Source organism: Schistocerca piceifrons, chromosome 3 (genome assembly GCF_021461385.2).
Source record: "Schistocerca piceifrons isolate TAMUIC-IGC-003096 chromosome 3, iqSchPice1.1, whole genome shotgun sequence".
NCBI lineage: Eukaryota > Metazoa > Arthropoda > Insecta > Orthoptera > Acrididae > Schistocerca > Schistocerca piceifrons.
The window spans coordinates 949,127,291-949,144,330 of record NC_060140.1 but is presented as its reverse complement, the minus strand read 5'-3'; the positions used below and the strand labels follow the sequence as shown (position 1 = coordinate 949,144,330).

Genomic DNA, 17,040 nt, shown 5'->3' with positions numbered 1-17,040 from the left:
TGGGATCGAGTTTGGTGTCATTGGATGTCCCCTGTCGAGACCAACAACTTTCATTGCAACCTTTTTTTTAATTCGATCCGTAGTTTTCCGCGTATTTCCAAAAATAGTTTTAAATTCCTGACCCTCTATAGCCCATAAGCCACTGACAGTGTGTGGCCAACATACTTGGTAGCAGCATTAACAGTTTCCAGTCCTCTTCGATTTGCGTGTTGAGCGAGGCAGAAATGACTGTCTGTATGCCTCCCTAAGCGCCCATATCTCTCTCGCCCTTTTCTCATCATAACAACGCGAGATGTGTGACGGTGGCCTGCACCAACTTCTCCTTCTCTAAAATGAATTAGTCAATCTTTAAATCGTACCTCGCTACAGCTCTTTCTCACCCGATCAACCCCTCCACTCTCTGTTATCCTATAACACAGATGCAAGTAAGTTTAGAGGTGAAACTATGTCTGTACTCCTGAAAAGCACAAAATACAGTAGTCAACTCGCGTGTATCACTGATACCTCAATAGATATACAGTAAAATACTGACTCACGGGAAAAAATTGGCTACCTCCCTGATTTCCCTCCGTTTCGATGTCAACGTTTTCTCGCATCCCACTTGTTGACGCATACTGGATCCCATGTACAAATTGTTTCGCGCGAACCAGAACATACATATGTACTTCTTCAATTTCCCCGCATTTCGGCGTGCGATCAATTTATAGCTATTCCCTAGACATTTTTCGCGATTCTATTGATTTTATGTCAGGTCTGTCCATGCGATCACGGCGCAACCGCTCGTTCTGGGTTCTAAAATTGCCTGCCAACACCTAGCCAAAACGCACTAATCGGGAGGCGTAATGTAGCACTGTATTTGATTGTATCCAGTCACCTCCACATTCGAGGAGCGTTTGCTCTGTTTTCTGTTCACTTAGATGGGTCAGGACTAGGAAAGCTCTATTCTTTCATGAGACGTGGAGTGTAGCGGTCTTCTTCTGATCGGTTGGAGATTAATTCTCTAACGGTGCTGCAGGGCGGGTTGGTCAATGACTGTGTGAGAGTGCTCTGTGACTCCCATACGCAGAGAGATGGATCGTAAATTAAGTACTATGCTCGAGGTCTTAGAAATATGTAGAGCGCTGTGTCTGGTATAGTTTGACGATTTAAGTGTTCGAGAATCAACTGTGAATGGACATGCTGAGTAGTCATCTATCCGTGTTCGCAATGATACTCGCAAAGTAGAGAAGGGGTGGTCTAGCTATGATACTGAAATTGAGGAAACATGCTGTCACATGATTGGCCGGTGTTGAAGTTAGTGTAAAATTGTTCGCGCTATCAAGTTTCAAGTTTATTATTAGAGTACATGGATGGTGTCTTTTGCATCCCATCCCTGCATTGGTTAGCAGATAACGATTGACTGATATTGCTTGTTTGAGGTGGGGAAATAGTTTTCGTGGATGGACGGCAACTTCTGGGGGTTGCTAGCAGCGAAACGATGATCGCGTACATGAGTGCAATATGAGGAATGAGTCGAAAGGGGACGCATAGTCGTCAGCTATTCCGTCTGTGTGAGAGACGAGTCTAAATGTATAGGTCGTCATTCACTTTCGGACATCAGTTTGGAGACCTACGCCAACGCCGCAAAAGTCTTCCACTTTCGTTATGTTGTAAGTGGGTTTTTATTTAAAATATGCAGATGTGTGGCGTGTTATGGTAGTTGCAGTAACAAAATAATTTACACCGCGCGATGTCTAGTTTTCTGTGTGAGGCCGTGTATCAGGGCGTCTTAATGTTAGTTTAGAACATGAGACAGGCATGGAACTCGTGGCAAAAAAACGAAATGTATGGCGTTGTACAAAAACGTGTTGGTAAACAGTGTTTGAGCCAACTAAACAGGACCAGATGGAGCGTGTCATACGATAATTCGCCTTGAGAACACGTGATCAGACTTCAAAGTGGCCTCGGTGGTGACTGTATTTTTAATAGGATCGTGTCATAGACGCAGCAGGAGCAGCAGTAGTTCTAATATGTAGCAGTGGCAGTTTGAGGTGAGAGCTGGTAAGGAAGGGGATATACCGCTAGGAATGCTTGGATGGCTGCACGCTACACTATTGTGGAAAGTATTGCGAAATCTGTTTCCCCGCGCTGGAGGCCGACCGCAGCTATGCGTCATTGCGCCCGCATCGGTGCCTTGGTGACTTCTAATTCGTATGAGCTGTTATAGTTCGTAATTTTTATCTGTTGGCCTGATTGGTTTGAAAGGACGTGGATCTGTAGTACTTGTATCTACTTTGGGGAACGTACGAAATTGCGTGCATTTCCACCGAATAGTTAAAACACGGTCTTGTTGCGGTAATTCAGGTCGTTCCGTTTCTACATGAAGAAGAATATAATAATTCCAATCCCAAAGAAAGCAGGTGTTGACAGATGTGAAAATTACCGAACTATCGGTTTAATAGGCCACTGCTGCAAAATACTAACATGAAATCTTTACAGACGAACGGAGAAACTGGTCGAAGCCGACCTCGGGGAAGATCAATTTGGGTTCAGTAGAAATGCTGGAACACGTGAGGCAATACTGACCCTACGACTTATCTTAGAAAATAGATTAAGGAAAGGCAAACCTACATTTCTAGCATTTGTAGACTTAGAGAAAGCTTTTGACGATGTTCACTGGAATACTCTCTTTCAAATTCTGAAGGTGGCAGGGGTACAATACAGGGAGCGAAAGGCTATTTACAATTTGTACAGAAACCAGATGGCAGTTATAAGAGTCGAGAGCCATGAAAGGGAAGCAGTGGTTGGGAAGGGAGTGGGACAGGGTTGTAGCCTCTCCCGATCTTATTCAATCTGTATATTGAGAAAGCACTAAAGGAAATAAAAGAAAAATTTGGAGTAGGAATTAAAATCCACGGAGAAGATATAAAAACTTTGAGGTTCGCCGATTACATTCTAATTCTGTCAGAGACAGCAAAGGACCTGGAGGAGCAGTTGAATGGAACGGACAGTGTCTTGAAAGGAGGATATATAATAAAATTACGTAACTAAATTTTGTTTATTTATATATTTGTCGTCAAGGAACACAATGAAATCCCCTCTTCACTGTAGAGTAACACGCCGCTGGGGGAGTCAGTACTCTAAGGTAGAAAGGAATTTTGATCGGCAGCAGTGGAATAGATGCAGCTGTATGTGGCCTATCCAGATGACACTTTTAGGCGTCTGCATTGGACTGAGACAGTGGTAATGTTTCCGCAGCTTTCGAAAACGAATTACCTTTGAATGCCGAAAACGAATTATGGCACGATACATCATTCTGCGCCATTTTGTTCTGGCTTCTTTAGCGGTGTGCTACGGTACTGCGACACGGGGATTTCATCGTGTACTGGGAGTAGAGACATGTAGCTGCGGACAAACGAACGAATTATACGAATGGACGAAATTCGGGAGATTTGATATACATTTACAGACAAGCAGATTACTACAATTTCAGAAAGTTGGTTGTTTTATCCAAAAGGAGCAGCTTCAGAAATTCAGTATGTCCATAACGCGTGGGTCCACCTCCGGTCAGATGTCCTCCTTAGGGACATCGTGTCAAAAACGAAATGGCACTGCAGACCGTCACCGCTGGTTGTCGGACGGCATGGCACGCGGCAATGATGTTGTCTAGGGCGTGGCCACACACATCTTCGTTGGTCGTTGGGGCCCAGTTCGAAGCGGAACTCACCACCAAAGCCAATTTTACTCCAGTGAAAGAGACCTGGTGTTGGTCTGGGATGCCATTTCTCTTCATACCTGGTCCCCTTTGGTTGTCTTCCGTGGCACTCCCGCAGCACTGTGGTACGTCTGCGACATTCTATGTCTCTTTTTGTTGCCCTTCATGGCAAGCTACTCAGGGCTTACATTTCAGCAAGAAAAAGCCCACCCTCACACAGCGAGAGTTTCTGCTGTTTGCGTTCGTGCTTCCAAACCCTACCTTGGCCAGCGGGGTCGCCCAATCTCTCCCCAGCTGAGAGCGTTTGGAGCGTTATAGGCAGGGCCCTCCAATCAACTCGGCTTTTTGATGATCTACAGAGCCAACTGGATAGAATTTGGCACGATATCCCTCAGGACAACACCCATCAACTCCATCAATCAATGTCAAACCGTAAGTTCATAGCATTTTTATTTATTTATTTATTTGTTTATTGATTTATTTAACTTGGCAAGATTAGGGCCATCAGGCCCTCTCTTACATCTAACCAGGCATTCTACTTATTTTACATTCATACGTTTTAGTAGGCATGTTAAACTACATCTAGTACAAAAAGTGAAATAAACAATTAGAAAGGTACACCTGGAAAAATACATACATATAGAGTTTATATTCGTAGATCATAAGTACTGTTATAATTAGACATTATTGAAGAGACAAATTTTAGATAGGAGTGCTGGCAGCAGGGAGTATGAGGGAGACTCATGGTGAAGGGAGGAGAAGAATAGACATGATGAAACATAATTAAGGAAATATAAAGGAAAAGAAGATTCCCTGGCTAATAGAGATAGATGAAGGGGAAGGCATCTCAGGAGCAAGATAGGAGACGCTAGCTTTGCTATTTGACAGATGAGAGGATTGGCCTGGTACATTAATTTTGTGGAGAACTTTATGAGGATGATAGTAGGAAATGCTTCAACTTCTTCTTAAAAGCAGCAGGAAATTGAATTTTGCGCAAGGTAAGGGGCAGTTTGTTCCAGAGGCGGACAGCGGGAACTGAGAAGGAGTTTGCAGTGTTTGTGAGTGGGCACAGTTAGGATACCAAATAAGAGTGACCTCGTGTTTCTATTATGATGGCATGACAGGTTTTTAATCTCTGAAGCAAGGTACTGGGGTGCTTGCGCAACGAGGAGTCTGTGAAGTAGACATAGAGTGTGGTAGTCACGCAATTTGTCCGGCCGCAGCCACTTTAGCTCTGAGTATGAAGCACTAACGTGATCGTATCGGCGAATATTGCAGGTGAAACGCACACAGGCATTCATGGTTAGCTCTAGCCGTCTTTTGTTTTCACTACTCGTGCCTTGTTGAATCACATCACAATAGTGGAGGTTCGGTAGAACGAGTGCTTGCACGAGCTGGCGTTTCAAGTCCTGTGGAAATATGTTCCGAAACTTTTTGAGAGCATAGAGACAAGCAGACGTCTTTCGGCACACTGCGACTGTATTCTCCACCCAGTTGAGATGCTCATCCAAAGTTACACCCAAGTCCTTCACTGTTTTCTGATATGGTATTGGAGTACCGTCGAGCAGAATAGGAGGTAGCCGTTCGCGGAAATCTGAACTTATTAATTTCTGATGGGCTATGAAGATTACTTGCGTCTTTTTTGCATTTAGTTTAAGCCCCAGGCTTTTCGCCCATGTCACTACCGAAGACAGATCATCATTTATCTGAGCGATTGCAGTGTTTACGTCTTCAGGTCTGACGCTTAGGTAGAGCTGGAGGTCGTCGGCATAGAAACGATATTTACAGGAGGACAGAACCGACGAAATATCGTTGACATATAAAGAAAACAAAAGTGGTCCTAAGACTGATCCTTGTGACACTCCCGAGGAAACATGTTTCCAGGAAGATTTTTCATTTACGCAGACAACACATTGCTGTCTGTCTTTTAAGTAGCTTTCAAACCATCTCATTGCACTATCAGAGAAATTAAGCTGTTGCATTTTTCTGAGCAATATATCAAAGTTAACAGTGTCAAAAGCTTTGCTGAAGTCCAGTAGCGTCAATATTGTTGCCTTTCGATTGTCGATGGCACATTTCAGGTCATCTGTTACTTTAATTAGAGCAGTGTTTGTGCTGTGATGTTTGCATGTTGGTATTCCGATTGATATGGGTATATTTATCGATTGTCATTTTTTATTTCTAGTACACTGTTGCTATTTGAGTTTGCGTACTGTAATTTTTTTCTTTTCGAGACAATCAGTGGAGCTGTGGACATCAAAAAATGGAGTGCCAAGTATAGAAATCGAAACATGTCGGACATTTTCTTTTGTTTGAGTTAGGTAGAGGGGTGAGAGCAGCCGAGGCAGCAAGACACATTTGCGCCGTATGTGGGGATGACGCCACCGACAGAGGACGGCAAGAAAATGGTTGTCCCGTTTTAAGGAGGAACGTTTTGACATTAGTGAGTCTCCACATTCAGGAAGACCTTCGGGATGTTATGGAGCTCGTTTGAACGCATTTATCCACAACGATCCACATCAGAGTATTCGAGAACTGGTAAATGTGATGAACTGTGATCATTCCGCCAACGAACGACATTTGCCTGCAATCCGGAAGATGAATGGCTATCGCACGATCTAAGCTAGAACCACAGAAATCAGCTGTCTACTTGTTCGTAACCACTTGGCTCTTGAACAACACAGCCCATTCTACCTGGTATCTTTACCAGTGACGAGAAATTGTGTCTTTATGCTAACATAGTGAGAAAAAAGGAATGTCTGAGCCCAGACAAAGCAGCAACTCCTCGTACGAAGACCTACGCACACTCACAAAAAATAATAATATGTATCTGGTGGAACAATGGCGGTGTGGTGCGATACCAATTGCGTCCACGAGGTGTAACCACCAATGTTGACATTTATTATCAATAACCGAGACGTATTGCAGACATTGAGCCGCGGTAAAAATTGCTGTTTTGAAGAGCGCGCCGCAGCGCGTAGTGTGAAGCAGTGGCCCTCCGTTTCTGGCGGTGGCGCCGCTGTGGCAATCGCAATTTTGGTGTCTCCCTCTCTGGTGGGAAAGGGGAAAGGTTGCCTGTTCACGTGCATTTAAGGGGCGATATGAGCTCGCCAGTCTGGGTCAGTCTCTCGTCCCCAGCTTGCTAGTCTGTCTCTCGTCCGCATTTGTTAGGCACTTAGTGTCTGTCTGTCGTTCGGAGCTGCCTCTGTGATGTTTGTCGGATTCGGTGTGTTGACGAATTTATTGCTTGGAGTGCAACGGCCTATATCCTGAAATATGTTTTGATCTTGCCTATCATCTTGGGAGGCGATATCTGTGTACCGTAGAGCATCTTAATCTGTTTGGCCAACTTGTAGAATTTTATGTAAGATTGCATTTTATGGACTTTTTTAAATTTTTATTTATTTATTTATTTATTTAACCTGGCAAGATTAGGGCCATCAGGCCCTCTCTTACATCTAACCAGGCATTCTACTTATTTTACATTCATATGTTTTAGTAGGCATGTTAAACTACATCTAGTACAAAAAGTGAAATAAACAATTTGAAAGGTACACCTGGAAAAATACATACATATAGAGTTTATTTTCTTAGGTCACAAGTACTGTTATAATTAGACATTATTGAAGAGACAGATTTTAGATAGGAGTGCTGGCAGCAGGGAGTATGAGGGTGACTCATGGTGAAGGGAGGAGAAGAACAGAGACATGATGAAACATAATTAAGGAAATATAAAGGAAAAGAAGATTACGTGGCTAATAGAGATAGATGAAGAGGAAGGCATCTCAGGAGCAAGATAGGAGACGCTAGCTTTGCTATTTGACAGATGAGGGGATTGCCCTTGTACATTAATTTTGTGGAGAACTTTATGAGGATGATAGTAGGAAATGCTTCAACTTCTTCTTAAAGGCAGCAGGAGATCGAATTTTGCGCAAGGTAAGGGGCAGTTTGTTCCAGAGGCGGACAGCGGCAACTGAGAAGGAGTTTTCAAAAGTTAAATGGTCATTTTAGTATATAAAGTTTCCAACCTTTCACCGTAAGAGTTTTCTTAGAAGTTAAAATCAAGTTGCACCTTCGGTGGCAAAGTTAACAGTTTAATTTTAGTATTTTGTACCATTTCCATCCCTCCTACGGGGGTGCATAGTTGGTGAGCTTGTGTAAATTGTTAAAACTTTTAGTTTAAAGTAGTCTGGTGTGTTGCAGATTTGCACCAGTGTAGTCTTTCAGAGGCTGTTGTGAGCGGTCGTAATTACGGCCGTGTCAAAATGGAGTGGCAAGGTTCTCTGCCCGAAAGCTCATACAGTTAAAACTTGTTTCCTTCGCTCTGAATAAATTGTAACTTGATATTTAGAGGGTGCTTTCTGATTATAATTTTAAATCTGTTTCTTTAAAAAAAATGCTTTTAGGCTCTATTAAAGTAAATAAAATTACCATTTGTTAAAAAGGCATTTTAATTATGATTTCATCAGTTACTCACTGGCAACTACTTCCACGCTCACATAGTGTGATTAAACGTGTTAATGTTCTTGATGAATCGCCAGTAAATAGAATAAATCATCAAGAAAATTCTTTGAAATTAAACCCACGGTTCAGACACAGTCCAAAAACAACGACCGCGAAGAATGCGCGTGTAATGGTGATAACGCGCGCCCGAAATCCTGATAGACTGACAAAAGACACTATACGCGAGTTGGCTTGGCGAATCATTCCGCATCCACCTTATTCATTTCATATTGCGCCCTCTGATTTTCACCTTTTCCGCGTCTAGGGAACAGCCTTCAAGGAACTACCTTTCTAGACGAAAACGTGCTCCGAACTTGGCTCGATGGGTTCTTCGCCTCAAAGCGACGTGATTTCTACACTCACGGAATCGAAAAGTTGCCCCAGCGCTGGCAGTCTGTTGTAAATAGTGAAGAAGAGTGTGTTACTGATGACTAAACTGCCTGTTATGTGCGTATGTTTTGTTTATTAAACTTACGGAAAGATGCTACGAACTTATGGATCAACCTAGTAACTGCTTGCATAAGGAACGTAGGTGGACCAACGCGTTATTGACTTGCTCAATTTATGAAGCTCATTCTCCTGAATAAATCGCTCAGTTTTTCTGAAATTCTAATCGTTTGTTTTGCAGCACATGTACATTTTATCTACCGATTTCCGCTTTCCGTCGCATCCGGATTATACTTACCTGGTGCGCCTTTGTTTTCTTTTGTCTTCGGGTGTATTACTGCAACTGCGCAATGGTTGGTAATCTCGAGGTATTAACGACTCAACGCTGACCTGACAGAGTATATCTCCCATTGTACGTATTAATAATACTTCAGACACCCAATATTGACAAGAGTGAGTCATAGGCATATAAGAATTGAATCCAACAAACAAAAAACCAAGAATTGGAAGAGAAGACAGTAAATAGAACGGACTGAATGATTATACATAGACATAAATAAATGAAACTGATTAAAATATTTTCAAAAGAAATTAGCTACTTTTGCTGCAGCAAACAATGAACAATTAATAATTAGGCTCACTACTGTCAATGAGACTTGTAACTTTGCTGCTGTTGGTCACTGGAAACTGGACTAGATAACTCTATAGACACACAAAACTGTTGCTCATTTGCTCTGCCAGCTAGATGAGTCTGTAGGTATAAAAAAATAAATGTCTGCGTGCTTTGCTGGGAACTCATTACTTTTCCCAGCCAGCGAGGGCGATAGCGAAACCCCTGTTTCATTGTTCATTTTCAGGAGAGGACTGAAATTCCAGAATGCAGTAGAAAAACAAAGGCTGCTCCAGCATTCGAGGAGGTCCTGGACGCCATTGGGTCCCGGGGGAAGTTCCAGACGAGGCTGAACATCGTCTTCGTTTGCATTGCCTCATGCTTCGACATGATGAGTCTCAACGTGTTCTACCTGGCTATGCAGACTCCTGATCACTGGTGCTACGTCCCTGGCAGGGAATTTTCCAACCTTTCGATTGAGGAGTGGAAGAACCTCACCATACCGAGGTTTGTAGTGGTAAATATTTTAGCTTTCATCGATCGAATATTCCGTCGGTTCTTGGTAGAATCTTTAATACTTTATGGATGAAAACACCCACAACTTTGATGTAAAATTCTACGCTATTTATTATTTTTCCACAAACCGATTTTCCGCTGTTATGCAATCATCAGGTACAAGGATAAGTACGTGGTGCAGTGTAATTTTGTTGCATCATGTATTTTAAACTAGTGCATCTAGAGAGTATCTCCATTTCCAGACATGAGCCGCGCGGGATTAACCTAACGGTCTCAGATGTTGCAGTCATGGACTGTGCGGCTGGTCCCAGCGGAGGTTCGAGTCCTCCCTCGGGCATGGGTATGTGTGTTTGTCCTTAGGATAATTTAGGTTAAGTAGTGTGTAAGCTTAGGGACTGATGACCTCCGCAGCCAAGTTCCGTAAGATTTCACACACATTTGAACATTTTCCAGACATGAAAAATGGAGACGATAGGTTTAAGAATAAAACAAGAGAGGTTGTTTCGGTGTAAATGCTATGTCAGATTTTTCAACTAAGATAAAATAAAGGTAGGGAAGACGAACTATCTCGAAGTAATTGAAATTAATAAACATATATCCATCAGCCCAAGCTCAGTACTGAATGACCAGACACAGTTCCCTCACTCGCCACTTCTAACTGCAGATACTTCTCAAAATCCCAGCCACGCCATGTTGCAAATTACCCCCCTCCCCCAACCCCGTCTTACTCACATGCTCCATTTCCGTCTATTTCAGTTACACAATTTCCTTTCTTGTGAAAGAAAAATGGTTTGTATAACCACAGCTGATTCACTTACCTCCTTAATTTCTCTACTCTATTTTATCTGTTTGTAATTTAGGAACTGTTAAAGAAAAAATTTTGTTCTTCCACACCTTTCGAATATGTAAACAGATAGCGCAACTTGCTTACCTATAATACGGGATGTGTGCATAGCGTGCAACTACTTTCTGTGTCAGATCTTGGAGAAAAAAGTATTAGAAAATCCAGAGAAGTTACGGTTCTATGACAGATTTTAAAGGCCATGTTCGGATCCAAATCTTCCGTCTAGTTCTTCGCACAACAGTCTTACGTCCAAAATGAGAGTGGGAACATTAATCTCCAAATTTAAAACTGAGTTCCCATTAGGATATTTCTTCCGTAGCGATGTCTGACTACCGTGTGCACAAAAATAACCACTACCAGTACTGAAAAACTTTTTAGACAACTCACTACGAAGAGAGCTGCAGGAAAAAATTTCTGTTACAAACAACTTTATGGGGAGGGCAGTCACAGTTCAGAGGTACTGTGGATAATAATAACACCAACACTCAACACTCAGTAACCATTCAAATTATTAAAAAAAACTATAACAATTAAAAAGTCAAGAATGATGGGTATTTCCAAATACCACACATCTGTATGAATGTGCTTTATTTCTACCATTTCACTCTTTCAATCTGCGATTTGTATTCTTGGCAGATAAACTTCAAATGCGTCTATAGTGACGTGAAACCGGAAGTTGCGAATAAAGCACCTTCATACAGCTATGCGGGTTTTGGAAACACCTCGTCATTCTTGACTCTTTAATTATTATAATTTTTATGATAATCCTAATCGTTGTTTACTGTCGACTGTTGGTATTGTAAACTCCAACTAGTTTTTATATTGAATAAACAGTGAGAAGTACACCTTTTTAAAGCTTATCTTTACCAAGAATCTCGCAGTAAGAAAACCGATGCACAGATTCTATATCTACATCCATACTCTGCAAACCACTGCATAGCGCACGGCAGAAGACACTTCCGGTTTACAACGTTTTAAGATGTTCCTCTTTTACATTCGCGGGAAAAATCTGCGCTCTCTGTAATTAGTCTCATTTTGTCCAACATACGTAGGAGGTGCAGTATATGCCTAGATTCGTCAGTTAGTAGTAGATCTCGTAACTTTGTATGTAGGGTTTACAGGTATAATTGGCTTTTCCCTTAAGCGTTTTGCCAGCGGCCTGGGACGGAAGTGGGGGTGGGTTGGTATGAGGGTGGGGCGGTGGAGTTAAACACACAAAATCCCCCATACGACTGCACACAGTGTTACGTAAAACGTGCACATGGACCAGAAGATTTTATGACCGAGTGTCTAGACCTCACGACCTGTTTCCTGTCTTTACTTGTTCTCTTGTTGCAGCAACCACCAACTAAAGGCTGATCCTGAATTTGTTATTTACTAATTAGCTGCAGTTTGAGGGGACATATACACAACGAGGACCACAAATATCTGATAAAGACTCACATGTATTCTACCGGTACAACACAATAATGTGATCTGCACTGTTCACACGAAAGATACAAATCAGTTCGTGCACGACAGTTGGCGTTTTTCAGAGAGTCATGTCTTGGGTTCTGTTGATCACAGAGATAAGGGCTCAAGTGTTCTGGATACTATTCGGCCTAGCGACCATTTGCATACGTACAGGAAGAACGACCATGCTGTAGTTTCTTCTTCTTCTTCTCGTTTTGGCCATGTGAGGACAACATTAATTCGGATCAGCTCGTTTCTTCTGGTCCCTCTCCTTGTCCAATACTGTTTCGTTCTCGTACTTTGCATCCTTCTTCGCTCTTCCGTCCATGATGATTTTGTTATGGGTCTAGCTCTGTTCTCTAAACCCGTGAAAGCCTGCATGTTTTCGACTTATAAATTACTCTGCTGTATTCTCTGGTTCCTTCATTCGCATTTCTTCCAGATACCTTTCACATATTGGGTCCAGCGCACTTTGGTTCTCTTTTTCACCAAAAACTGTACTATTTGCTGTGTTAACCTGCCCTGGTCAGTTATGAGGATGTGTCCGAAGATCACGCTCCGCCTTTTCCTCGTGATGTCGGAGATTCTCTCTACCTTGGTGTATAGTTCTTGGTTCGCACGTCTTCTAAACTGACTACCTTCTGTTCTTCAAGGTCCCACTATCCCGCTGAGAATTTTTCGTTCCGCCAGTTTTAGTCTCTTACGTACTCCTGTTGTTACTGCTGGACATAAGGCTATTCTGAACTACAGGGTCAAATTTAAACCATACACACTTCCTCCAGTGCAGGCAAACTGGTTCTTCTGCTTTAGATGTGGTCTAGGGTGAATCTTACGCAGCTTATAACAGCACCATTTGTTCACGGGCGCTTCCTGAGAAAAACCATGACTTTTCGGTACCAAAAGTACTGGGTGTGGGAGGGCCACTTCAGTAATATCTATTAATGGTAGTTCATAGAAATATGTATCATATGTCCTTAAGACGATGGTGTTGGGAAGCCTTGAAACTTTGTTCGAGATCACTATCCGTTAGCGGGATACAGAGGTTCATAGTAACCGTACTTACGCACATAAATTATGCAGTAATATCCGATGTGAGGCATGAATGTAGTTTTAGATGACGTAGCGAACACATGGCAAAGGTTCTAGCACCATCACAATGGTTCTGAGGTCACAAAACAACTATTTTTAGGCAGCAGTTTTTCATCAGTAAAACTTAACGACTTGTTGCTCTGTATGAAGCGCACTTCATGCCTGTGCAAATATGCCCAAAGTGTTACTGCAGTGACAAAAATGGGCTAAAAAGAGTCTTAAAATGGCTGAAAAGAACTTAAAATGACTGTCAAAAATTATGTAAAACTGGAAATGTTGCAAACACAGTAAAATACTTCTAATGATATTTTTTCTTGCCTAAGGTAGATATCACGAGTCGGTCGTTTTCGATGAATCGCGATCGATGCGCAAAGTATCCAAAAAAAAATAATAAAATATACAAAGTGCGCAACTTTGCTTCCGCCGTTAACTCCCCAACATTTGAGGCTTTAATGAAACAAATTGGTTACACATGTATCATTCAAAGTATTTTCCATCGCTGGCCACTACTTTCTCCCACCTTTCGGACAGTGTACGAATCCCACGCCGAAAAAATTGTTCATCTTTTGAAGCGATCCACGAATCGATCCAATTTGTGACTTCTCCATGAGATCGGAAGTGTTGGTCAGCCAGGCCATGCGCCATTGATCTAAACAGGTGGTAGTCAGAGGGAGCAATGTCTGGAGAATACGGCGGGTGGGGTAGGACTTTCCATTTTAACGTTTACGTTTTGACCTCTTTTGCAACGTGGGTTCGAGAGTTGTCGTGCTGCAAAATCACTTTATCTTGCCTCTCGCTATATTGTGGTGGTTTGTCTTTTAATGCTCTGCTCAGACGCGTTAATTGCGTTCGGTAACGAGCAGCTGTGATTGTTTCACTTGGTTTTAACACCTCATACTACACGACGCCGAGCTGGTCCCACCAAATGCAGAGCATGATCCTCGAGTCGTGACTATTCGGTTTGGCCGTCGACGTGGAACCGTGTCCGGGACATCCCCATGATTTTCTGCGTTTAGGATTATCGTAATGAACCCATTTCTTATCCCCGGTCACAATGTGATGCAGAAATCCCTTCCGTTTTTGCCTCTGAAGCAACTGTTCACAAACACACAAACGCCGTTCAACGTCTCTTGGTTTCAGCTCACACGGGACCCAACTTCCTTCTTTCTGAATCATGCCCATAGCCTTGAGACGTTTTTAAATGGCTTGCTGTGCCCCTCCCACTAATAGTGCAAATTCTTCTTGAGTTTGACGCCAGTCTTCACTCAGCAATATCTCCAGTTCTGCACCTTTGAAAACATTCTCTCTTCCACCACTATCTACATCTACATCGGCATGGATACTCTGTATATCACATTTAAGTGCCTGGCAGAGGGTTCATCGAACCACCTTCACATTTCTCTATTATTCCAATCTCGTACAACGCGGAAAGAATGAACACCTATATTTTTCCGTACGAGCTCTGATTTCCTTTATTTTATCGTGGTGATCGTTCCGCCCTATGTAGGTCGGTGCCAACAAAATAATTTCGCATTCGGAGAAGAAAGTTCGTGATTGGAATTTCGTGAGAAGATTCCGTCGCAACGGAAAACGCCTTTATTTTCATGATTTCCAACCTAAATCCTGTATCATTTCTGTGGCACTCTCTCCCATATTTCACGTTGATACAAAACGTGCTGCTTTTCTTTGAACTTTTTCGATGTACTCCGTCAGTCCTACCTGGTAAGGATCCCACACCGCGCAGCAGTATTGAAAAAGACAAGCGTAGTGTAGGCAGTCTCCTTAGTAGGTCTGTTACATTTTCTAAGTGTCCTGCCAATAAAATGCAGCTTTTAGTTAGCCTTCCCCATAACATTTTATATGTGTTCTTTCCAATTTAAGTTGTTCGTAATTGTAATACCTAGGTATTTAGTTGAATTTACGGCTTTTAGATTAGACTGATTTATCGTGTTACCGAAGTTTAACGAGTTTCTTTTCGCACTCATGTGGATGACCTCACCCTTTTCGTTATTTAGGGTCAACTGCCACTTTTCGCACCATTCACATATTTTTTCTAAATCGTTTTGTAGTTTGTTTTGATCTTCTTATGACTTTATTAGTCGATAAACGACAGCGTCATCTGCAAAAAACCGAAGACGGCTGCTCAGATTGTCTCCAAAATCGTTTATATAGGTAAGGAACTGAAAACACTACCTTGGGGAACGCCAGAAATCACTTCTGTTTTACTCGATGACTTCCCGTCAGTTACTACTAACTGTGACCTCTCTGACAGGAAATCGCAAATCCAGTCACATAACTGAGACCATATTCCATAAGTACGCAATTTCACTACGAGCTGCTTGTGTGGTATAGTGTCAAAAGCCTTCCGGAAATCCAGGAATACGGAATCGATCTGAAATCCCTTGTCAATAGCACTCAGCACTTCATGTCAGTAAAGAGCTAGTTGTGTTTCACAGGAACGATGTTTTCTAAACCCATGTTGACTGTGTGTCAGTAGACCGTTTCCTTCGAAGTACTATGCAGGTCTACGACGTTCAAATCTCCGTTCTTGAAGCGTTGAAACCACTGAAGACACGTTCTTTCACTAATAGCGTCCTTACCTTACGTACTTGAGAGCATTCGATGAGACTCAGCCGCTGTTTTCTTCATATTGAAACTAAACAGCAACACCTCCCGCAAATGACGAGAATTAGGGTCGTAAACTGACATTTTCAATCAAGAACAACTTTATGATGCAGACACAAATCGACTAATGTTTGAATGAGGTTATGTTGACTGAGGTCCAAGCTAAATGCCTGACGTCTGCGATCTGTTTCTATCGACCTCTACTTACCGTTGTTGCCACCTATCGGCAAACGGCGGAAGCAAAGTTGTAACCTTTTAAATCAAATGATTTTGTGTTAACCTTACCTTAGGAGTAGTTATTTGTTGTTTACTTGTGTCAAAGTGTAAAGAATTTGTTGAAGCATATCAATGAACTATCAAAGTTTTGCTGCCCTATGAAACTGGTTTTATATAAGCAGCACACCTTGCCGTAGAAGGAAAAAAAGGGTGCCAGCGGAGGAAAACCCCTGTCGGAGCTCTAAAGAGGCGGCTCTGTTCCTCTTTAAAAGACTCTGACAGAAGATGTGGGGAACCAGCTGCCTCAACCGTCATTCCGGCTTCCTCATCAAAAATTTTGGCATTCGAACAAAATCATGCGCTTTTGTGCTGTAAGAGAGTAGCAGAAAAACCAGATGGCAGTTATGAGTCGAGGGGCACGAAAGGGAAGCAGTGGTTGAGACGGGATTGAGACAAGGTTGTAGCCTATCCTCGATGTTATTCTCTCTGTATATTGAGTAATCAGTAAAGGAAACAAAAGAAAAATCTGGACTAGGAATTAAAGTCCAGGGAGAATAAATAAAAGCACTGAGGTGTTTCTGATGACATTGTAATTCTGTCAGAGACAGCAAAGCACTTGGAAAAGTAGTTGCAGGGAATGGACTGTATCTTGAAAAGAGGGTATAACATGAACATCAACAAAAGCAAAGTGAGGATAATGGAATGTAGTCAAATTAAATCAGGTGATGCTGAGGGAATTAGATTAGGAAACGATACACTTAAAATTTAAAATAGTAGAGGAGTTTTGCTATTTGGGAAGCAAAATAACTGAGGATGGTCGAATTAGGGAGGATATAAAATATAGACTGGCGATGGTAAGAACAGCGTTTCTGAAGAAGAGAAATTTGTTTACATCGAGTATAGATTTAAGTGTCAGGAAGTCCATGCTGAAAGTATGTGTATTTAGTGTAGCCATATATGGAACTGACATATGGACGATAAATAGTTTCGACAAGAAGAGAATAGAAGTTTTCGAAATGTGGTGCTACAGAAGAATGTTGAAGATTAGATGGGTAGATCACGTAACTAATGAGGAGGCACCGAACAGAATTGGTGAGAAGAGGA

At 42.1% G+C, this 17,040-nt stretch overlaps 1 protein-coding gene across 1 annotated transcript in view; it reads left to right on the top strand.

Annotated features, from left to right (window-relative positions):
- The window catches only part of LOC124789858 (carcinine transporter-like), a 113,552-nt gene that overhangs the window by 1,014 nt on the left and 95,498 nt on the right, over positions 1-17,040 (top strand). Inside the window, exon 2 of the mRNA XM_047257371.1 lies at positions 9,442-9,701. Within this exon, the coding sequence (XP_047113327.1) occupies positions 9,442-9,701 (260 nt within the window). The remainder of the gene's footprint in view (positions 1-9,441; positions 9,702-17,040) is intronic.